This window comes from Sander vitreus, chromosome 15 (genome assembly GCF_031162955.1).
Source record: "Sander vitreus isolate 19-12246 chromosome 15, sanVit1, whole genome shotgun sequence".
Taxonomy (NCBI): Eukaryota; Metazoa; Chordata; class Actinopteri; order Perciformes; family Percidae; genus Sander; species Sander vitreus.
In genome coordinates this window covers 13902373-13927349 of record NC_135869.1, presented here as the reverse complement: position 1 = coordinate 13927349, position 24977 = coordinate 13902373, and the positions used below count along the sequence as shown (strand labels likewise).

At 39.4% G+C, this 24977-nt stretch overlaps 2 protein-coding genes across 8 annotated transcripts in view; both read left to right on the top strand.

The window, feature by feature from the left end:
- The first annotated feature begins 2672 nt into the window (after nucleotides 1–2672).
- On the top strand, nucleotides 2673–3855 carry pts (6-pyruvoyltetrahydropterin synthase). The gene has a single exon (XM_078270214.1). The coding sequence runs from the start codon at nucleotides 2843–2845 to the stop codon at nucleotides 3287–3289; it is 447 nt and encodes a 148-aa protein (XP_078126340.1). The 5' UTR covers nucleotides 2673–2842; the 3' UTR covers nucleotides 3290–3855.
- A 1770-nt stretch (nucleotides 3856–5625) lies between these two features.
- The window catches only part of gpatch8 (G patch domain containing 8), a 29444-nt gene continuing 10092 nt past the window's right edge, over nucleotides 5626–24977 (top strand). For 3 of the 7 annotated variants that reach the window (XM_078270010.1, XM_078270014.1, XM_078270012.1), the window contains exons 1-6: nucleotides 5671–5735; nucleotides 8131–8191; nucleotides 10893–10970; nucleotides 11868–11903; nucleotides 16089–16107; nucleotides 18990–19062. In XM_078270010.1, coding sequence (XP_078126136.1) covers nucleotides 19056–19062 — 7 coding nt within the window. In that variant the 5' untranslated portion in view covers nucleotides 5671–5735; nucleotides 8131–8191; nucleotides 10893–10970; ... (1 more) ...; nucleotides 16089–16107; nucleotides 18990–19055. Of the gene's footprint in view, nucleotides 5736–8130; nucleotides 8192–10892; nucleotides 10971–11867; nucleotides 11904–16088; nucleotides 16108–17293; nucleotides 19063–24977 lie in introns of those variants that run through there. The other 4 variants (XM_078270011.1, XM_078270006.1, XM_078270009.1 and 1 more) reach the window with 4 other exon arrangements.

Below are 24977 nucleotides of genomic sequence, written 5' to 3'. Positions count from 1 at the left end.
GGGATCAAGTAATACTAAGACTGTAGTTTTGCCACAGTCTGTGTTTAAGTGGATGTCATTAAAGACTTTAACAAGAACCGTCTCAGTGCTGTGGTGTGGTCGAAAACCCGACTGGAAGGCATCAAAACTGTTGTTTAGTGACAAGAAAAGGTTGAGTTGTTGAAAAAACGCTTTTTCAATGATTTTACTTAAAAATGGAAGGTTTGATATTGGCCTAGTTGGTCATTAGTGACGTGTCTAGATTGTTCTTTTTTAGGAGTGGCTTGATGACTGCAGTTTTCAGGGCCTGTGGGAAGATACTTGAGAGAAGAGACGTGTTTACAATCTGTAGAAGATCAGAAGCCAAACAATTCGAAACATTTTGGAAAATACCCGTTGGTAGAATATCAAAACAGGAGGAGGTTTTCAGATGTTGTATAGGCCTAATGTCCTCCAGGTTTTTACGGTTGATTGTATGAAATTGTGTCATATTGGAATTTGTTTTGCGTGAACACTGTGACAGCACATATCCTGTAGCCTACTTGATACAGAGGCACTGACTGTCTAATTTTCTGAATTTTATCTTTGAAGAAGGAGGCAAAGTCATTGCAAGCCTTGGTAGACAACAGTTCAGATGCTACTGGTACTGGAGGGTTTGTTAACCTATCGAGAGTAGCAAACAAAACACGTGAATTATTATTGTTTCTGGCGATAATGTCAGAGAAGAAGGACTGTCATGCATTCCTTAGTTCCAAATTATAAATGCGAAGTCTCTCTTTATAGGTGTTATAATGGACCTGGAGATTAGTTTTTCGCCACCTGCGTTCAGCTTTTCGACACTCTCTTTTTTCTGTTCTCACCAGTATAACATTTCTCCATGGAGATCTTTTCTTACCAGAGACAGCTTTGACCTTGGTGGGAGCAATAGCATCAATAACATTTGTAATTTTACAGTTGAAATTATCTACAAGCTCAGTGACTGAGACCCCAGTGAGGGCGGATATGGAGGAGAAAAGCATGAATGAATGTTTCACTGGTGTTTTCAGTGATGTACCGTTTTCTGATTAACTTAGTTTGAACACTTTTGGGCACCGAGAGCAGCTGGTGTAAAAGCACCGCCTACTGACCAATCAATACTCGATTGATAACGGCGTCACCGTTCTTAGAAGATCGGTACGCGGAGAGAGAGAGAGGGAGAGAGAGAGAGGGAGAGAGAGAGGGCGAGGGAGAGAGAGGGAGGGAGAGGGAGAGAGAGAGAGAGAGAAAAAAGAGAAGGAGGGAGAGGAGAGAGAGAGGGGTGAACACCGCCTCTTCTATGTGAACGCGCGCGCGCGCCGCTGGATTGGGAAACCCTGGGTTGATTGACCTAGTTGTTAACCACCGTCGTGACACAGGTTAATGGTCAATATAATATAGTTGTATCAGGCCTATCTAAATAAGCCACTGAGGTCGAACGGCTGAACTTAGTTTCTAACACGTTTTCTGGGTTGAAAATTTGCCAATGTCCAGTTCGCTGTATAACTTTGGACTCGGTGGTCCATTTATTCACAGTTCTGTAAACACGTTCACTGTTTATGTAGGCGTTACTGTTTAATTAACGTTAATGTTCCACTACAATATGACGAAAGGAGTAAAGTTGCCCACAAGTCAACCATTTTATGTTTTCTGTCATTTAAGGTAGGCCTAATTCTCATCACGCTGATGTAGGCTATGTTCAAGTTTTCGATTTTCTGATATGTTTGGTTTTAATTAGTTATTTGACGCTATTTTTTGCACACCCTTACCCCATTGTCTCTGTCATGCCCCATTGCATAGTTGCACAAACGAACATCTTCACCTGCATTGCTATCATATCTGTTTACGCTAATTTGCACTATTCACCTGCCCTATGCTCAACCGTTATTTCACCTTTGTTGTCACACACTTTTTGCACATCTACTGATCTAATTCGCTATCTAGACCACAATCTGCACTAACTGATTAACTCTTCACTACATTTCAGCATTTATAATCTATTCTTGTATACTGTGATATTACTGATCTTCATCGCTACCTAGACCACACTTTGCACTAACTGTACATTGACTCTTTACTACATCTCAGCATTTAGACTGTCTATTAATAGACCGCAACTTGCACTATTTACTCTTCATTACACTTTAGCATTTATCTAGACTGTATATATATATATATATATATATATATATATATATATATATATATATATATATATATATATAGTGTTATAACTGATCTACTTCACTAACTAGACCACTAGACTAACTGTTTATTGACTCTTTACACCATCGACTCTTTACACCATCTCAGCAGTGTATTGACTCTCTGTTCATGTATTGCATATCCATCGACTTACTATACACCTCACTACGTAGGCCTACCGGCATTTGTAATGCCCACTTAATCTGCACTTTATGTAGCGTAGGCCTATTGTATTCTGTATTCTTGTACTGTATTGAATGTGAAACTATATGTTGTCTTGCACGCCTATGCTTTTCTTGGCCAGGTCACCGTTGCAAATGAGAACCTGTTCTCAACGGCCTAGCTGGTTAAATAAAGGTTAAATAAATAAATCAATAAAATAAAATTTGGTGAAACGTCATGATTGACATCTGTTATTGACTCGCAATTGGTCGGACGGGTTTATGGGCGGGATTTGGATAACGCGCAGCTCCACTACTGCGCAGACTCTGGCTCCAAAAGCACGAGACAAAAGCCCGTATCCGACTGTATTTATACAGTCTATGATATCTAACATTATAGGTTGCCTGACCATTTAATTCCGCTCTTTTCTGGCTCCCAGCATAGTATTATCTGTCCCTCTCTCAATAGGCGGCTTCTGACTATGGCTGGAATATATGTGAGCAACAGCGCAGCTGAGCGTTTTGGATACATCACGCGGGCCCAGAGCTTCAGCGCCTGTCACCGACTCCACAGCATTCACTTGAGTGATGAGGAGAATAAACGAGTTTATGGAAAATGCAACAACCCCAATGGTCATGGACACAACTACAAAGTGGAGGTAACAGTGCGTGGAAAGATTGATTCGCTGACTGGCATGGTCATGAACTTGACAGACTTGAAGAGGTGCATTGAGGAAGTCATCATGATTCCACTGGACCATAAAAACCTGGATGAGGACGTCCCATACTTTGCCAATGTTGTCAGCACAACTGAGAACGTGGCTGTTTACATCTGGGACAACATGGTGAAGGTGCTCCCATCCAACCTGCTCTACGAGATTAAGATTCATGAGACCGATAACAATGTTGTCATATATCGAGGAGAGTAGAGTGTTGATATAATGTGATGTTTGATCAGGCAACCCTTGACATGTACAAGTGCCATTCATTGCATTATTATTTAGCTAACTTCACTGTTTGCCCACTGATGACTACAGGCTTTGGTTAGTTGGACACTAATACAGATTTATGAAGGTTGATAGATGGTATAGATGATTGTTTTGATGATTGTTTGTTACACCTGCCCTTTATAGACCAACGATTTTGTAGCAAATCCAAAAGTTCAGTATTCTTGTAGAAATTCTATTCTTGTAAGGGTGGAAAACATTATTAAGACCAAACTTGCTTAGCTTATTAACCCTTAAAACAATGTCTACTTGTGAACCCTGATTGCAGTGTGTAGTTTTCTACAGGTTGTAACCAGGTCAACCAAAGAGCACTTTTTAGTTTTTATTAGAGTGATTTTTAAAGGCCTGAAGAAATTAGATAAACATTTAAACAAATGTGCAAAAATGTACATTTGTTTTGTAGCATAAGTCTGCTTCATTTCATTACACCTTGAGGAAACCTTGATTTCCTTCACATGAACCTACTAAATAAAGCTAAATCATTCTTATACATGTAGTATCAAATATTACATGCATGTCTATTTTATCTTTAGTAAATCAATTCCATATGTTAGCAGCATAAGGCTTTATCCCTAACATGGACAGTTACACCCTTTCACAGTAAATTTACCACCAGAGTGTTTCAACTGTGACTGAAAAAATGATCAACAAATATCTCTGAATGAAGTCAGAGTACCGGTAATGTGTTTGTGGGGATGTTTACACTGTTTCACCATGGCAACCTGTGAACTAGCCAACTAGTGACATCTAGTGGTACCAAACTGTACATCTCTGAAATTGTTGCATTAAAGTTGCATTTTGCCAGTGATGAAATTATTTCTCACAATAAGTGTGTTTAAAATATAAAGTATAGGTTGCCTGATGTGCAATCTAAGGTAATTATACTGTAATAACATTTAATTTATTAGGCTATAGTAAGTATTACTGTCTAATACTTTCCACAAGCAATTCATTGTTAAGCTTAGCACTGATGTTCATATCCTGTACTTCTGAAGTCAAATGTGACCAACATTTTAAGGTGTAGGGCAATAAAATGTAACAGCCATATCCATTTACACTAGTAAAACTTTTGATGAATGTATACTATGGCCGGTTTTAGTGGTGTAACCAATTATCACTGTTTAGTGCAGGTTTGCAAATAAAAAAAATAAAAAACACAACATGAACAACCTATGTACGACTATGTATTACAAAAACCATGGTTTTGTGCCTTTGCTTAGATGATCTGGTAATCTCCCCTTTTCAATACCAAGTAAAATCCCTGGATATCTTCCTGTCCTGACACTCTGTGAACAAAGACCAAGAGATTCTCAAAGGAAACAATTAAAGTGTGTTGTTTAAACAAAGCAAGCACAAGGGGGATTCACCCTTTTGTAGTCATCACAGCTAATACTATGGTTCCCCAGTTCAACCAGTAAAATCCACTCCTGTTTTAAATAGGCATATTTGAACTAGTTTGGCCTAGAGAAATGTTAGGACAGGATCGCCTGATCAACAACAAACAGCTGTCAATCAGCACTTGTGTGAAAAATAAATAGAAAATTTCAGACCACCTGTCACCCGGCCTAATTCCTCAGGAAAGCACAATTAGGCTAAACAAAGCAAACATGTCCTCAGGGATGTCATGTACCAATTTACACTAGAAATGCTCTGAGGCTATTCTTATCATACAGAAATAGTTATCATAATTATTATTATGATGCTTACATGCATGGCCGGTTTAATTTGTTAAGGGCACTAACACCCCACCCCTCATTTTCCATATGCATTGTGTATGTAATCTGTTAAGTATAGTGCGCTGCACACAGAAGACTACACATAATATGAACAGAGACCAACCAGTGAGTACAATATATCAAAAACAACATTGATGTTTACTATTAATAATATAATAAATAAATAAAATGCTAGGTTATAAGAATATGGCTACTACGGTCCAGTTTGTCTTTAAGGTCTTAAAACTAGATTTTTAATCTTCTACAAGACAGGGCCATGAAATTAAAACAAATTGCATAATACTGCAGGACCTGCATTAGTTGCTATTGTACTTTACTAGTGCAATTTTCCAAACAAATCGGCAATTAATCAAATTAACAAAAAAACAACTGACACTCTGGGCACACAAATTAACTACAGGCATTACAGTATTAATATAGCTTCCAGTAATTCCCATATGTTAAATGATAACATCTTGGTGGAAATTGTTAGTGAAAGGTCAATTCACAGAGACTAAATCGTTTGCGACGTGCACATCATCAGCAGCACAGCGCGCATTTGTTGGACACAGACGGAGCGATAGAGAAGCTGCTGCTCTGTTCAGAAAATGGCCGACAGATTTTCTAGGTTCAACGAAGAACGTGATTTCAAGGTAATGCATGTTAGACGATGGACGGTGTACATGTATTTTACAATGTCTGGATGTTTTAGCACATAAATAGGGACTAAAACGTCTCGGGCTGCTTTGAATCATTATAAACTTCATCGTGCACTTCGGTGTATATGTCGCTTGCTAGCACTGCAAGCTAGCTAAGCTAACGCTAGTGGCTAGTGCACTGCGGCTCTTTTGAATTTAACTTCCCTTACGTCTCAGTGTTTGGCTGGCTGCGTGCTATATTTGGCTCATATCATGGGTTATGAGCTGTGCCATTATGCATACTACGCAACCCTCTTTACCACGCAACGGCAATATATATATATCGATGTCCATCTAGCTTGTTAGTGACCTTGGATGGTCTAGTTATTTATCGACATATGCTAACGATGGATAGCTAGCTAGCACGTAGCTAACTTGTACGCACATTGAGCACTACTAGCAAGAAATGGAGCACTACTAGCAAGAAATGGCTGTATCATTTTGACAACCAGAACACAACCACCGCAGATAGTTAGCACGTTAAAATTAACACAGTTACACCCAGCGGTATATTGGTCTAGCTAGTAATTTAATGACATTACCTGCAATTACTTCAAATATCTCGCTACTTGGCTACTAGCTAAGTGTGAGAAATAACGTTCATTATCGATTGATTTTAGATTAACACCATGTCCTTGCCACTAATAAGCTATCTGATGAGAGTAAGTTAGTTAACACGATTGAATTGCTGTTTTTGTTGTAACATTGTCAGACCTATTTTAGCTCAGCTCGATTTTGTTTGTTTCTATAATGCGAGTTAATTGTATTCTTCACTGGAAACAGTAGGCTGTACACACTGAGATGGTAACAAGGGATTCTTATTTAGCTTCAGCTGTGTGGAGTTGTCAATTAATTGTTGGACTAAATCCATCCCTTTTGCACAGTGATCGCATACTTTTTTTTAAAAATTATTCCAGGTTGTATATTTACAACAGTAGTGCCAGAGCTAAGTTGGTGAATTTCACAACCCACATATGAGCGTTTGTCTTTCACTTGCCCATCTGTAATCTAAGACCACACCCAGTAAAAGCCAAACACAACATTACTGATAGACAAAATAAGCTTAGTCCATATTTGTAGTTTATCTTGTTTTTTCTCTTCGTAAACATCCTGCCATTCATCACATTTATTTCCTCACAAATTCCTCCGTTGACGTTATGTTATCCCTGCTTTACCCAGCATCAGTCCTACTTTGTGTCCATAAATATTTTTAAGCCACCTGACAAGTTTTTATTTATTTGACATAATTGTTATTGGCTTATCTACCAACTAATTGTACAAGTGAAACATCTTAAATAATCATAAATGCAGGTGTCATGCTGCTGCACATGCTTTCTCAGAAGCAAGATAATGTATCAAAATCCCTCCCTTCTTAATATCAGTACATTGTTTTGCAGTCATTTAGAGTTGTTTTATCAAATAAAACCAGCCTCAGACTTAAGTCAAGAGTTTTGAAATTACCTGGGGGCTGTTTCTAGTCATGCACAGGTAATTTGTCTAACAGTTTCAAAACATTTCTTTCAGGAACCATCTTTACACACATCACATTGTACAATTAGAAGTTTTGGTGTCATTGTCTTATATAAACAAAGACATTACCATGAATGTTGAGATAATTACTACATAGTTAGTCTCATGTGCCAGACCCATCTCCACAGCGCTGCAGAGTAAGGTCTGGCCCCTCCACACAAACACTCCTGGATAGGAGAAAAAAATGTTGTTTGCATTTCTTTAAACCAATCAGAATTGTCTTGGGCGGCGCTAAGCTCCGGTCGCAGCGGCGGTGTATCTGCAAATTGGTCTCTGGAAGGAACTTGATTTGGTGGAACATTTGCACCCCGCAAAAGAAAATGTTTGCATACAATATTTAATGAAGTTAACTGTTCTGAGCTATTTAAATTAGCTGGATACATGGTTCAATGTAATTAGCTCTTACCAATGTATTGCCATGTGTATTTTGTCCATAGCAATCCCCACCAATCGGACCCCAAACGTCCCAGTTAGATAGTAAATGCCGTAAACAAATTCTTTGTAAATCTTTACAGTCATTCCCTGAATGAACCAAGCAGGCCTGCCTTGTTGCACGATCCAAATTTTCTTCAAAACTTGCCATTTTCAGTGAATAGCTTTTTAGCTCGAAGTTTGTTGATGTTTCCCGAAACCAACAGAGTTTTGCAAGCCAAGGGACATCCAGCGGAAGATCCGGCGGCAACAGATGTTCTGGCGATTATCCAGAAGATTAACTGTCGTTGATCCAGACTATACTAGATAGTAAACCTATTTGGTGACCAAAATTGATGCCCATTTTAAGAACATTTTCATCTGTGTGACCTTGTGTGCTTTTTCCTAGTGATTTGTGAATGAAGAAGAGAGTTGCTGTATCAACAGCGATGTTCAGGGTCAGAGGAAAGGTATAGATGAATAATTAACACCAACCCAGACCCTTGTCATTACATTTTTCTGACAGCATTTTGTTCTGTCACTTATACCACTATTAAGTGTTTTTTCACATGGAGAGTAAATTATGCTCTGGCTTTTGGTATTGTAGAGAATAATTGTAAATTTTGCTACAATCACAGTAGCTGTTTGTTTTAGAAACTAGCTATTTGCTGTAGCATGGCAAAATTGTAAATCACCAGAAATGCCATGAAGCCCATTACAAGTTAAAGCAAGTATAATTGCTTGTGATATTACTAGTGTTTTTTGCTCTAAACCGACTGTGTTGCTGTTCAGTGGGAACTCAGTATTTTGCTTTTTTTTTGTCATTGAGAAGTGAATTGCTGTGTGGTCTGAATAAGTCTGTTGATGGCAGCTCTGGCTCAGCACAGTGGAGCTCTGTGTGGGAGATCTAATGTGAAGGCATTCATATGCTCAGAAAGTTTCTCTCTGACTCCATGGACTACAGCCTGCTGCCAAGCAACATGGCGCGGGAAACACCCACAGATGGTCTACCTAATAAATAAATAAATAAATGAATAAATATCTATATATATATATCTCATAACCAGTCCAACAGCTCTGTCCGCTTTATTGATTTACGTTGTTGTTGGAGCTTTAGCATGCAGTTAATCTTGAGCTGCAGAAACACACTAGGCAATTGGAGCATCCACAGAGCTGATCGACAGTAGGTCCTTCATTTCCTAATGTGAGGTGATGTGGAGCGTCCATTTCACTGTTGAGCAAATGGGAAATTACTCTTGTAATGTGAGGACAGAGCAAAGATCATTTCTATGCAGCATTGCTGTGGTGTTTGTGTCCCAGAGTCAGTGCGATGAGGAAGCAGCAGTAAAAATAAGAAGTCATTGTGGTGGGTGGGGGCTGTGCTGATAGCACATTAAGTGGTCTGAGGAGGAGAGATGGCGGATGAGGGAGCCATCCATTTGTTCATAAATAAATCCTTTGCTCTTCCTCTGCACCTCCCTTTCTCATAATCCCCAGCATCACTCATGCTGATGAGGGGTCCTGTCTCATCTGAATTAATGACTGCCAGTGTGGCATCAAATCACCTCATTATTGTGGGCTGATTTGAGTAGTTGCTTATCTCTGCAAACCCAGATTCCCCTAGAGACTGTGGGGGTAAGCCTCTTGAATGACCTAGCCCATGTTAGCATTGTCTTTTTACAGTAATGTTTGCTGCAGACTGTAGAAACTAATTTTGCAATGAAGCAAGAAGACCTAATGATATGATGATGAATATCCTGCTGTTTGTGCATGTTCCATCTCTTTATCTGTAGTATATTGTTTTGTGTAGTTACATAAGATTTTGATGTCCACACATCAGTTTGCTAGTGGCTGCAAGCATCTAGTAAATGATATACCAGCCATGGACTATTTTTGGAATCTTTCAGTTTTCTGCTTGTGTGAAGGTCAGTAGAAAACAGACACACAAACATGACCTTCGTCTCTCCTCTGCTGCTAAAGAGGGGAGCCATCTGTCTCCGAGCAGAAACTGCTCTATAAACACACACCTTTTGGTTGGGGTAGCAAGCCCATCACTGCTGTCACTCCTGGAATACATTTTCCAGAAAAAGAAAGAAATCAATTCTGTCAAGTACAATTTCAGTCATAGCTTTGAATAAACTAAAGCGTTTGCTTACTAAAATATAAGTTATAATACAAACGTCATATTGAAGGCTCTTTTAAATTATAATAACTGGAAAATGGGATGGGTTATGAAACTAACGGTCACATTTCCAGTTGTAGCAAACCTGCTGTGTGTACTTCTTTCCTCTGGTGCATGGAGCTTGCTTATGCTGCCCTTTTATGTTGAATTCTCTTCATATTTATTTTAATATACTCTATATTCTTCATAAATATTTCTTTATATACAGTAAACAGTGTTTAAAGTGTGTTTTGCTTTCATTGAAGTGTAAATACTATCATGAAAGCATATGTTGCGATCATTTTGGTTAATGATATTTCATGATAAAATGCACATCTACTTAATGGATGTGTTGGCCGACAAAATATTTTCCATCACTTGTCGACCGTTCTCACAAAGTTTATTCAACCCAGCATTGCTCTGGATGAGTATGATGTCTTGTGGTGTGGGGTTTTGGGTGATTGACAGTCATTCAGCGTAAATGATAGACAGTAGACAAGCCTCCTTTCACAGTGCTGTCTCAATGTTTTGAATACACAGAGATGAAAATAAACTCAGTCAGTGTCTTGTGTTAAAGTATAAACTTGTTTGGTGATGGATTCTTTCTCAGAAACTCTTTCTGTGATTGTTACCAATTAGGGCTGTGACAAATGATTCTTTTTTTTTTTTATTATATATTAATCTGTTGATTTTTTTTCTTTTTTTTTCTATTAATCTTTTGTTCTTTAAAATGTCAGAAAATGGTGATTACAATTTTCCAGAGGTCTTCAAATTGCTTGTTTTGCCCAACTCATACTCAAAACACCAAATGATATTCTGTTTACTTTTACACTAGGCAGAGAAAAGCAGCTAATCCTCAGGACTGTCTGGAACTCTGCTTTTTGTTTGAAAAATGATGTAACTGATGCTAATTATTTTTCTGTCAATCGACTAATTCTTATAGCTCCTCTACTAGTCAAGCAGGACTAAATTATATATGTCTAAATTAAGCTTTTAAATGTGTCACTTAGGGTGGGAATCACTTTGACCAGTATGAAGAGGGCCAGTTGGAGCTGGAACAGGCGTCCCTGGACAAGCCCATCGAATCGGTAAGGCATCATACATCATCCCGCACCATTGGACCAGCTGTGAGAGTGGATGATTGTTCCAGGGAGGAATAAGAACCACACCTTTTTACTCCATTCATTATGTCCATGTAGATGCATCCAGTGTTTTCTTGAACACACTTGCCACCTAACCTGTAGAATCACTTGTCTCATGTCCATTAATACCCTTTTAGTCCCTGCCATTTCCCATGTCCTCTGCCTACTCCATTTTCTGTGTGACAGTTAAAATGATTATGTATATGCTAGATCTTGTTTTATGTAAAGCTTACAGATAAACATTTGAATTTTGTATCAGTCTCCCATTAGTCATTGTTAGTCATCTTAGCACAATGAGATGACTCTGAAAGCATGGAGTGGATAAAGCACTGTCATTAAAGGCTGTTTTCTAAATATTCTAGCTGTTCATTTTAAACTCATTCAGAAGGTATTTTCTAACGACAAGATTCTGTTCTGGATATAGTTGCTTTGAGGAAGGTTGCTGTACAGAGACCTGTAGTTTTATTTGTTTTGGTGATTTACCTATTTAACCACTCTGATTTATGGATTCACTGATTTAAAATATTCAGCGGGGTGTGACCATAAATGAAACCCTGTTAAACAAGAATATGCACATGGTGCAGGACCGATTTTGGATTTAAAAACAGCCCAATTAGGTAGAGTTTACATTTATATATCTGATTATTTTGCAGTTTATAAAAAGTGGCCAGTGCTTATTCCACTCCAATTAGCAAACAAAGTGCACATAAGATGGTGTGAATGGCTACATTTGTTTTGAATGAGTGTGTCTATGTAGTTTTAGAGTTTGTGTTAGTGTTTGTGTCTATAGGACAGTTATCTTATTGTACACAACTTGGGGTGTTCGACATTTCTCTCCTGCAGCGAATTGGCCCCTATTAGCTAAGCAGCAATGACCCGGTTTGTATTTGCACGCTCTGCTTTCTTACTCCTATCTTTAGGGTCCTTGTAACGCTTCTCTGACTGTCTTTTTCTCTCTCTCTGTTTCACTACTGTCACAATCTACATCTGTTTTCTCTCTACCTCTATTTCTCTCTCGCTCCCTCCCTATTACACAGTGATTCGGTGTACAGTACCCTCTGTCATTCTGTGCTGGCATGGTGCTTGTGCAACTGGGACTGCATTTTTTGCTGAAGAGGCACAAAGATAATAGTGCAGGCAGCTCTCTTGTTTCTGTCTTTCCCACTCTCTCCATCCCCCTGTCTCTGAAGCACTGTGGTGAGCAGGCCCAAACTCCTCTTACCTACAGTGTCGGGTCACCTCTCAACATTATGGATGTGCTTTATAAGCCATTCGGATAGGATAAGCAACCAGGTATAGATCAAAAGAATAGTGTAGTTGTTTTTACAACCTAAAATGAATGCATTGAACATTGATGTATTATGCATGCACATTTTTGACAGTTTCCTTAGTCAGTTGTCAGCCATGTTAATGATCAATAATCGATAAATAATTAAAAGCCTATCAAATTAAAACGCATGTTTTTCCTCAATGAGAGCTCTTTTTAAGTAATTGGCATGGCTGTTTTGTAGCATAAGTAAATTAGATATTTAAATTATGAATAAAACTTGAAAATAAAACGATATAACTGAAATAATAGCTTGCTAAAAAACACTTTATTTTATTAAGGACATAAAAAACATTCAGCGCACTACTATATGTATGTATGTGTGTGTATATATATATATATATATATATATATAAAACCATTTTTATATTGGTGAAAAGAGCTGTAGGCTAAAAAATGAACATTACCAATCCTGTTGAGTTTTTAAGCAGCAGCAAAATCCAGTCGTCATGGTGATATGTCCTGCTTGTTATTATTGTTCCTTCTCACACTATGATCATATTTGTAGCCTGAACATGTTTTCCATAGCTAGAATCTAGAGAACCAAGAATATAAAAATTGTATATCCTGGTTGAGTATTACAGGCACACAAACATCCCACTGTATGTGGAGGGTGAGAAAAGAGAGGGAGAGGGGTGGCCTGCTCACCTGGCTTGAGTTGCTCTTTTGCTCCTGCGCTATTATTTGAGGAGGGGCGCTGAGGGCCGCGCTGCAGCATCACACAGCTCTTCACACATCAGTGGAAAAATCTGAGTTGCTGTCACTTTGTCACCAATAGTAATAGACACCTTGCATATTCTCTTTGGAAAGTGCATGCCCAAAGAAGAAGGTGGCAGACTTTTTATCCACAGGCAAGTAAACATGAAAGTTTGCCACCAAGCAAAACGTTAATCCTAAAGAATATTTTAGATGATTTGGTGACATCAGGTGCGTTTTCATAGTGACGCATTTCCTGTTTCAAAGGCAACATGTACATCCTACAACATACTAGCCAAATGCCTCACAGCGGACGAGGAGAAATGTATCTACACCTACTTAGCCTAAAAAAAAAAAAAAGACATCCAGGTATGATTTACAGTGCACTTAGAGGGATAACTAAAATGTTACATTAAATGTTAAAACACATACAGTATGTATGACTGACACACAGTATGTGACCATGTTGTTAGGTACACTACATAGGCCTTCGTAGTGCAAACTTCTGGCAGTTGGCCACAAGTGTTACATCTGAGATCTGTTGGTGAATGCTTCGGCCTAGCTTCTCGGAGCCCCTCCCCTGCCATTTGTTGTGTGTGATCTATAGGCAGCTAGAGGTCTGTGGTACTTTATTGGGATCTTTTTACTCTTTCTGTCTTTCCCCTTTGATCTTTCTCTCTAACATTGTTTTTGCATTGCATGTGTTAACTTGGTAGCATTCAGTACTATTTTATCTCAACACTCTGTCCTAATCACTACTACAATTTTCCTCCCAGACTCATCCCTTCCACGTCCTCTGCCCCTTCCACTCCCTCCAACCTACCCCCCTCCCCTTCCTGACCTTGTCCAAGAGCGATATGCAGCGGGCAGCCTCAGAGCCACAGAAACCACACATACATACCAGAAATCAAAGAAACTCATATATACAGGCCACAGGAAGATTTGTTTTAGTAAAACGTTTGTATTTCTTTTAATCAAGTTGTAGTCATTACTAATTATCTCTTACTGGGGTCCTTGGTCAAATTAAGTGCCATAGATAGGGGACATTTTAGGTATTATTGTTGGGTATTAGTGTATCAGCTGTTACTGAGTGTGTAGCCTTTTGCATTATAGCCAGACATGATTTGACACAGCTGTTTATAACTGTTGACTTCTATCACCTTAGGTGGGAAGAGGAACACAGGAAAGGGTCAAAAACACTCCTTTTTAATATCCTGACCCACATTCTTTTACAACACTGAAAGCTCTCTATTTTGCACCAGTCTTAATCCAGTGAGCAGCAGGGGTGATGGGTTCATAGTAATTGCTGAGGCCCTCCAAATGTTCTTTTTAAAGTCAGCAATGGAGTAAGAGTGGAGAAAAACAATAAAAAAAAACCACTTTACTTCAAACTCAATGGGTGTTACAGTGTCTGTTTAAAGATGTTGGAGACCCCTTTTAACTTTGGCCTTCAGTGTTTTTAACTTAACTGCACTATGATAAACTTCCAGTTGATGAATTGGGCCTTCAGAATTATGAGGTAAGTATGTATTTTTAAATAATATTTAAACATTTATATTAATTGGACTCTGCTTCTGTCATTTACCCCCCATCACTTAGCTAAGGAAATCTTTAATCCCCTCACGTTCAATCTGACACATCCACACCACCATTTACTGGGAAGTAGGAGCCTTAAAGGAACACAGCGACTTATTGTGACTTTAGCTTATTCACCGTAACCCCCAGAGTAAGACAAGTCGATGCATACCCTTCTCGTGTCCGTGCGTGTTGTAACTGACGGTAGCTTAGCCTAGCACAAAACCTGCAGGTAACTGGTTCCAACTAGCCTACTGCTCCGAATAAGTGACAAAATAACGCCAACATGTTCCTATTTTCATGTTGTGATTTGTAGAGTCACAACATGTACAAAAAACAACGTAACATGAGACACAGCCATCTTCTAACCGTAAACAAACTGGGATCTATATTCTCAGAACATCATCACAACGTGTAAATAGGAACATGTTGGTGTTATTTTGTCACTTATTCGGCGCAGTAGGCTAGTTGGAACCAGTTACCTGCAGGTTCTGTGCTAGGCTAAGCTACCGGTGGAACTGTCAGACAGCGTTACAACACGCACGGACACGAGAAGGGTATGTATCGACTCGTCTTACTCTGGGGGTTACGGTGAATAAGCTAAAGTCCCAATAAGTCGCCGTGTTCCTTTTAAGTGTTTGGCTCTTGATAACTGAGACAGTTTTTTCTATTTAGTCACACCTGCAATAGCTAAGACTGACCAGGAATGTACAGAGCATCTTACACATGGGAGCTGCAAGAGTTTATGAGAAGCCACAGACAGCAGGCCCTGTCCTCCACCAACACTTGCCGAAAGACCTCAGGGACACGGCAGAGTATGATGAGTTACTGCAGCAGCCCACTTTTTGCAAGACAGATCCCTAAGAAGCCTGTCGGTTTTCTTTTCAGAAAGTGTAAAATCTCTGTTTTTGAGAGTGTTCAACCAAATAAAATTACATAAAATATGTGGTTTGGGTTTATTTAAGTTTAGTCACTTCTGTGGATTGATATGCCTTTTTCATGTTACGTCCTCCTAGGTAATCTGAACAGGAGCAATTTATTTTACCCAGACAGGGACACACAAACACGACAATGCTGTACACACATAAATGGCTGCATAGACTGAAGCAATAAGATTCCTAAATACTCTGAGGTCTCTAGGTGGGGTCCCCTGCATATCACTTCCCTTACCCATATCTTTTGCCATGCACTGTGCCAATGACGGCACAGTGCACAGTTTTAAAAACACCCCCTATTGTAGATCTCTTTTGTTTGGATAACATTTTTCTATTTTTCTCTCCTGTATTAACAGTCAGTTGTTGGATTTATTGACATGCCTACCTTTTCTGTTTGTATAAAGTATTATGTTTGTTTAAAAGCAGAGAGAGATTTGCATTTTTAAGACCTTAGAGAAGTTAGAAGAATTGCAGTTGAAAGCGTTTGGCTGGTTTCTTACGTTGTGTCACGTGTGACTGTTTTTTTGACAGCCCAGTATTTTAAAGCCAGGTTCGTATGGAAATGCCTTCACTCCACTTGCACTGCTGTTGGACTCGCCGTCGTTGCTTTCATCCGTCTGTCTGTCTATTCTTTTGGTGCACTCATCTGTTGTTCAACACGCAGTCTGCGCCTCATCTCAGCCCTTTAACCTTTGCTGAGCCCATTTTGAAATAATCTCTTTATTAGTGTCAGCAGTTGCAACTGGTGCCTCATCCAACCTGCCCTTCTTTTTAATATTTCTTTAATCTCACTAAGATAAAAATCGTAAGCTTTGTAAGAGGAAACATGTAGGGCTTATGTTCTTTAAGCTTTCAGATCATTTCATTATACAGCCCCTTGGTCAGACTTTGCTGACTTTTGTGATGGAAAAATAAACAAATCAGCCAACAGAAATTGTGTAGAGGCTGAGCAAGAGTATTTCTCAGGCGCCTAGTTTAGGGTGCATATTAATTTCCTCCTTGCTCCGAGCCTTACAGATGAGCCAGTCCTCCAAGTCAATATAAATGTTTGTGTAGAGTGTTGCACCATAATACTGCAGTAAGGGACAGAAGTATATCCAATGACGGTGGGAGGGGAGGCATTCACTGCAGCAAATTCTGCAGTGTTTTCCTACACAATGAAGTCTGGGGACATGTTGTCCACCTGGCAGGAGGCACCACACACAATCAGCCATACAGCCTCTTATTCTGTGACATGTCCAGGAACTTCCAGGCAGGGACATCTTATACACAGTGATAGGATGTTAATGTAGTATTTAATGTCCCAGTTATGAGTTGATACAGGCAGGCCATCTTCTTGCAACCATGAGAGGCCTAGCACAGATTCCTTTTATCTCAACAGAAACGGGAAGTGAAGTAGTTTAGCCAGTCAGTTGGGAGGCAAACATCAGCCAGATGTTTTAGATATATTTATCCTAGTCTTCATGGTGGTAGAATTTTTACAACTGACATACTTTAATTTTCCAGAAAAATAGGGCAAAGGAAGGCAACAGTTTGCTCTGAAATACCAACAGTGGTTGACAAAAAGATTATGCCAAATGTATCCCAAATGTGACCTTGTGGGCGGAGATGCAGTGTGTGCTGTGTGTTTGACTACCACTCCCCTTCACATGCACTAATCTATTCAAGCCCAGCTCACTTCCACCACCTCAGAAACTCACCTACACCATGGCTCAGCCTGCTCTGTTCTGCCCCCCGAACCTCCTCTTTTGTCAAAGAGAACTAATTGAGCCCTGTTGAGCCATCAACCTTCCTCTCTGTGCCTGATCCACCCAAGACTAACACAGTTGGAGTTTTGTTAACCCGCCCTCCACCCCACTGCCCCACCCCTTTGTATGTGTACCATTCACAGTGCGCTACTAACACCGACGATCCTTTTTGTTAAAACTCTTTAACAAAAAGCTGCATGCTGTTTTGTTCCAACCCCTTCACTTTCTGATTGTGAAAGTTGATGTCAATCTCTTTGTGATTATAAATATCCTTTTTGTTTGGTTTGTATGTTGTTTTGGTAGAATGCAGCACTCTGGTGAATGTTAGACAAGCTTGGAATAGTTATAATCACAACAGAAAAACACTCAGAAATCTCATTGTTCCTGTTTATTTGTGCTTGAGGATGTACTGTAGTGTGTAGTGGTGGGAGAGTCTTGCATTTCACTTAATGTTTTTGTTTTCTTGCTGACCCATACTAGTGATATAACGGTCTCAGACATGCACATTTGGCCCCAGAGTGTGCTATGAATTCCTGTTGTGTATGTTCTCGCACTCCTCTCTTGCCTCTTTGATTCGTAATCAGTTTGCCTGATCTTGTCCACATGTGCCGTGTTTGTATATATTGCCATAGTAACTATTACTATTAAAAGAAAAGCAGAAAATTAATACTTTAAAGTGGATTACCTCACTGCAGTTATTTTATCTTATGCTAGCTAAAAACTACTTTGCAGTTTGGTAAAGCTGCCAAGTATGTTTTTATATAATATATGAATTGTAATGATATCTATGGATGATCAAATTAGAGGCATCCATTTGTATCTAATAATGGTTTAAAATTGTTCACATGATGACCGACTAGAGATGCTGAAGGTGTTCAAAAACATGCACAATAGCTATTTCTAGTATATCTAATGGGGCTACATGCACACAATGTCTCCCTCTCTTCACCTGCACACCCACATATCCCTGTGCATATTCTGTCCACCCTGGGCCTTGTAATGGTAATCCAAGGCCCCCTAGCTCCACTTCTGTCTCTTCCTCTTGCTATATTTTTTTTGTGACAGCTGCATATGTTTCATGGTGCTCCCCTTGTCATGGTTACGAAATCACAGCAAGCTTGGACTTTCTGGTCTTCGTTTTGTTAATGCAAGATTTCCATACCTGTTCTGTGTCACTTTTTTGTGTACTAAGATCTTGCTCTGTGGTGGTTCATATATGTATGCGTGTGTGATACATATATTGCCCCCTCCTTCCTCCCACTCCTCTTAACTTCTCAGTTAGTGGATGTGACTTGATGTGTTATCTTTATCATCCCAAAAAAATGCTCATGCCCAATTTCTTTGCCTTAGAAACTGCACTCCTACTGTAGAGGGTATCCTGTAGTTTACAGGCTACACATAGCCTGATGTATTCATCATAGTGGAAAACCTACCCTTCCTCTCAGTCTCACACTCTCTATCCCCCAACCCCCCCTTACCACTCCTTGCGCTGGAAGACACTGATAGTACACGCTGTAGGTGATGTGGATGACGATAATAATGGTGGTGGTGGTTGTGCTGATGATGATAGCGTGATCTGAGTGTTTTATTTTGTTTTTGTTTGTTTCTGACCAGTACCCAACGGGAAAAAGCTTCTCTTATTATTGGAATATTTTTGGTTTTTTTCTCCTCTGTTCTCTGCTAGGATAACATCGGGCACCGGCTGCTTCAGAAACATGGCTGGAAGTTGGGGCAAGGTCTTGGCAAAACCATGCAGGGTAAGGACTCACTCTTCTGTACACCTATGTTAAATGTATGCTGGTGGTACTGAGCCATCACCCTCTGTCATTTTCTTTCCCCTCACCAGGTTTTTTTTTTTTGTATCAGTACATTTTCTTTTCTCCTTTCTCTAATCTATCCCTTTGTGTCTATTGCTGGGTAAAATTATTTTTTTTATGTAAACAAACGTCATTCCATTTGTTCCTGTTGCTCTCTTGCTGCTGTTTCCTCGAACTTGAAGAGGGAGGAGAATGTTTCCGGGGCCTTGTAAAGGATTAAGACTGAGGTCAGGGATCCTGGGGGTTGGGAGATTGTAGTGTTTCTTTCAATTATGCATTTAGTTTACAGCAATGCAGCCATTTTAGCCAGCTTTAGAAAAAGTGTTTACAGTATATATACTTATGGATTGCTGATGCACTTTTCCAGATCTTACTTTGAACCCCTGGTAAAACTTTGCCAGTCATTTCTTTGCCAGGTTTATATCTTGGTTACAGGAGCTAAAAGTTGCTTCTCTTCTAAGACATGAGTCGTTTTGGGGCAGTGTCGCAAAAGTCATAATGAAGAGCACATGGTTGACTTTGGAAATGCAAACCAGCAAACGTGTTAGCCAGAACTCTATCCAACATGGCTGTCTTTGCAGGAATGCAAAGCACTTGAATTAACAGGCAATGTACAAGACCTTTTTTGGGCCTTGTCTGGGCCAGCTGTATTTGCAATTACAGAACAGGCCCCTGTGGCAAAGACATTGGACCTAATCCAGAACAAAGGTACCCTAGACAGTCTGAATTTGAGTCTTGATTGTGTTTTAAGGTTTTACTAGACTTGCGATGTCTGTCCAATCTCTTTAGTCTGTATAACATTTACTTTTATCAACATATGTACACTAGACGTTTCTCTTTTATTTAAAATCATGGATGTCGTATCTTTAGATTGCTTTGAAAGTGGTACCTGTAAAATGCTCTGTAAGCACAATGATGTAACTCTGTCAGAAGTAGAAAGCTTTCAACCAGAAAGATGCATTAAAGAGGTTTACTTTCTGGAGACATCTGTAATTGTATGGCCCAGTTGATATTGACTTGCTGTAAGTGGGAGCAGGCTGAACAGAGCTGAGTGTGTGGGTCTTGGCTAACGTCAGCACCTCATTAGCTCAACCCCCACTATGCTCATAGTCTCATTGGCTCAGAGGCAGTGGTGCAGAGCCCTGGCATGTTTCCACTGAGCATTGTCCTGTCTCTTCATCCTCTTTCATCAGTATCTTTACGCTCTCTCTTTTCCAATGAGTCCTTGCAGTTAGCTAAGAATGGAGCTTGTTTTTCCACATACGTTTACATTTAGTTTTGTCTACCTCCTCCATTGTGTTCTTTTTCTATCCTCAGTCCATACCATTTTAACCTCAGATCTAGGGATGCACCGAATGTCTGTCCACCAAAATTATTTGGCCAAAAATGGCAAAAAAAAAAGTTTACTTTCGTGCTCGGCCGAATAAGTGAAAAGGCTGAATAAATTTGACCAAACAATTACGTTTTTAATGACGCGATCAAATATTAACCAGCGTAGAGTGAGAGGCGCGCACGCTTTATAAATGCAGCAAACACGTTGGCAGTGTGGAAGCACAATATTTAATGATTCCGATCCTAGATACTCGTCTGCTCCATGCACAAGGATTGACAGCGAGAGACACTGCATGTCATCGTCCAGACCGGGGTCGAGAAGCGGCAGTATTAACAACAGTTGCCACCAGCCACCGTGTGTTGAGAAGCTTGTTGTTTAATTGTTAACTTACACCTTTCCCTTACATTGAAGCACTCGTATCCTGCTCTACTCTCAATCCACGCACCATACACCTTGTCCACACACTCACTGACGTCAATCAGTATAGTGTCTGCTGGAATGTTAACATGTTTAATACATATTTTGAAATTGTAGTTTTGTAATTGATTTTTTTTCTTTGAAAAGCAAGACAACATTAAAAAGTACATTTTGACTAATTCATGCAATGATGAGAAATTGGCAAAATAAATGGAAAAACTGCTTTCGGTTATTAAGCTTCGGCCAAGTTTTTCATTTTATTCGGCTTCGGTCAAGAACTTTCATTTCGGTGCATCCCTACTCAAATCTTAAATTTCTATAACTCTCATGCAGTCATTTTCATTCACTTCATTTCTCTTTGTTGCTCAATTGCAACATTTGCTTGAGTGCATTGCTCTCCCTGTAAACCCAGCAGTAAGATGCTCAATATCAGAATTTGAATGAGAAACATGTCTGCAGCACACGCCCAAACTAAAGACAAGTTACAGTCTTAGACATAGACATATAGGGGCCCATGCAGAGCTAGGAAAATGAGTAAGTAAGTTTCTTAAATTCACTATGTAAATCAAAAGACAGAAGTTATCTGCGTTGGCTTGTGCTGCTTAATTCGATTTGTAGGCAGCATAGTTAGATTATTGAAAAGTCCATGTCTTCCTTGTGTTTATGGTTCAGGTTATGAGATTTTCAGTTGTGTATATGTGTGTGTGTGTAGTGTATACGTGCTTATTCGGGGCAGGTGTTGTCAAAACAGTGGTTTACCAGATGATGGCTGTGATGCTTGATTTTGTTTGCTGATCAAAAGAGGAGGAGTAAGAAGAAGAAATAATAGAACCATTTAGAATCAAATAAATAAAATTAGGGCTGTCAATCGATTAAAAAATTTAATCTAATTAATTACATACTCCTGTGATTAATTAATCAAAATTAATCGCATGCATAATTAACGGTGCCTGAACCGATACTTTTTAAGGAAGTAAAAAAAAAAAAAAAAGGATACTAAACAGTCGGTGACATTAAAGAACGGCTTGTTTATTGCTAAGGCCATATGGTCAAAATTAAATGATTTAATAATAATGAATAACAGAAACTTATTTCACTAGTAAATTGCTGTTGAACGACAAAAACAACCACCAGATGGTAAAGGAAATTTACAATAACTTCAAATGCACCACGAGGCTGTAGTTTACCAGTTTCATTGAACGCACCGTCTGTGCTGTTTCTCCGACGGCAGCTGCAGATTGTTACATACCGGTGTTGAATCCTCTACAGTAAAACAGTCAAACTTTACACCGTTTAGCGTTAGCTGTCAGCATTTTAACCGTGTTTAATCCAGCTACTAGCTAGCGGTAGGCTAACGTTAGCTGCTGTCGAGTGTAGTGTTAACTAGCGTCACGTGCAGCGGTGTTTGTGTTACCTGTATCGTCTTCAGAGAGAAGCGCAGACATATCAGTGGCACCAGATTTCGGTAGCCAGGGTTGGCAGGAAGAAGATTTTTACAAGTAAATGTTCCAATTATTGATCCAGGCAGAACATTCTCTTCTCCCTCCTTCATTTTAAAGTCGAATGGTGGCTAGAACAGCTCCGGGTCAAACGTCAATATGGAATGGATTAATCTGCGTTATTTTTTCTCAGATTACTTAATCGAAATTAACACGTTATTTTGACAGCCCTAAAAAATGTGTGTGTATATATAATATATATATATATATATATATATATATATATATATATATATATATATATATAATATATATATATATATATATAATATATATATATATATATTATAATATATATATATAATATATATATATATATATATATATATATATATATATATATATATTTTTAAAAATAAAGAAAAAGTCATTGACCGAAAATAAATGAGGACTGAAAATTCTAATTGTCTCCGGTCAGAATGACCGGTGGAAATAACACAATTTGAATTGTGTTTAAATAGGCTACAGTGATTTTCATGTCTTTCGTTTTATTTAATTTAGAAATGACTATAGCATATGCGAAGGAAAAACTACAGGTTCTCGCTCTTGATTGAATGCAGAAGCATACTGTAGATTTACAACAAATGGCGACAAGCAAGCGTGAAAGTCAAAGCCCAAGCCCTGGCAAAACGGAAATATTGTGAATTACTTAACAACACCAAGCAGTGTCCAGTCTAACGTAAATGAAGCCAAGGATATGCCAGCGAGGATGAGTCGGCACCAGCTACAGCCCCTCTCATTAATGTTAATGCCACAGGAGCACATCAAGATGCCATATATGATGACAGCTCTGCACGGTTACAGAGGCTTGACTTTCTCAACAGCCTGCAAGGTTCTTATTGGGATTACGGTAAAATCTATCCAAAGTGGATCAAACTGGCACAGATAGCATGCGTGGGGAAAAAAAAAAAACCTGTCTCCAGCGTGCCAGCAGAGGGAGGCTTCTCCCTGTAGAACCGCATCAAAACGGCGCAGCGACATCAGGCAGAGGCTTATGCGCATCGCGAGTTGCAGAAAGACACTAGTTTACAATTATTTGAATTCAAGTCCGCACTTGATAATTGTATGAGCCATTTTATCTGCACTGTAGTTGTATTTCCTCAGCCTAGCAAATGGAAAATTGCCCCAACTTTAATTCAGATCGGCACAATTATGCGCATTGATTTCATTCTTTTGCCCTCTCTGCCTGTAGCAAGTAGCCTACATTTAAAAAGAAATAGTATAAACGCTCAGTGTTTGGTGTGCATCATTGTTTATTTCCATCTGGCCTTGAACAGCTGAAAAGCAGTCCGTTTGATGTGATAAGGATGTGTACTTTGTTTGGAGGAGAGAACAAGTTGCAGGGGTCAACTCTGCTCTTGTTTCTGCTGCTGGCACCACTGATGTGTGGTTATGTAAGCATCCTGCTTTGTGGGCAGATGAGACTGCGGCAAAGTGTGTGCAGTTGTTAAGGAATGAATGGCCCACTGTTGGAGCCCACTATCTCTGTTCAGATTTGCTTAATGCACTTAGGAGTAGGCTCACAACACAATTGCACCCTTGCATCACATTGAAGTTTTGCTGGATAATCATAATCTTCCTCTCCAGAGAAGGTTTATGGAATTTGACGTGAAAGCATTGTGTCCCCTTTTTAAGTTTTTCACTGTATTGACTTTGTTCTTATTCTTCTTTTGTCCTTTTTGCCCCTTTTTAGGTAAGGTTTGTTGGATTCCCTCTGTATGTCAGTATGTGTGTGTGTGGGTGTGTTTTCTTTCTCCCACTCTGAGGTTGACCTCAATGTAACACCCCTTTTACAGTGTACCGTAGGCTAATGGCCTCTGTCAGCTTCCTCCTCTTTGCTTCATAATCACTAAACCTTTTATTTCAATCTGCACAAAGAGTAAAGCGCTTCTATTTGAACAAAGAACAAAAGTCCATTTTAAATCAAGGTAGATTTAGAAAGCCATGATTCCATCACACCCCTTAGAATCATCATCTCTACGATGTTAGATTTTTTTTTTTTTCTTCTTTGAGTTTCTGTTGCTGCTGTCGGGTATCTGATTGGCTGTAATTACGGCTCAGACTTTGAATGGCTTGCAGAGTAGCGAGTTTCCCCCCCCTCTGCTTGTTTGCCTGTTTCTACCTCCAAACCTGTGAAACTTGTGTGTGTGGTCATTATGTGGGACTGAGATGTGTATGTGTCTGTTACTGACCGGGCCATAGAGTCAACTTACAGGGAATGTCTCACCACCCTTCTACACCTCGAATGCCTCTACACCTCGAATGTCTCTGTCCCCATGGTTACACGCACCCGTCCTCCCCCTGTTTCTTCGCCCCTCCTGCACAGCATGATTGTCCCAGAGGTGCACTCCTGCTTGCCTCAAACTGTCACACTCACCTGGGGCTTTAAGCAGTGTTGGAGGTAACACACTGAACTACTACTTTCAAGTAAAGAAGTGAAATGTTACACTCCCGACAGGTGCACAGTTCAAATTTTTTAAGTCTACTATGGTAAAACTGCTGCGACATAGCAATGCAGACTTCACTCTAAGCACTGCTCAAAGCCTTGCCGGCTCTTTCCTCAGGTATTTTTTATGTGTGTCATGTGTTCACTCGTTCTGGGGTTA

Excerpts from the sequence above, each read along its gene's own strand:
- pts (XM_078270214.1), top strand. The coding sequence starts at position 2,843 with ATGGCTGGAATATATGTGAGCAACAGCGCAGCTGAGCGTTTTGGATAC.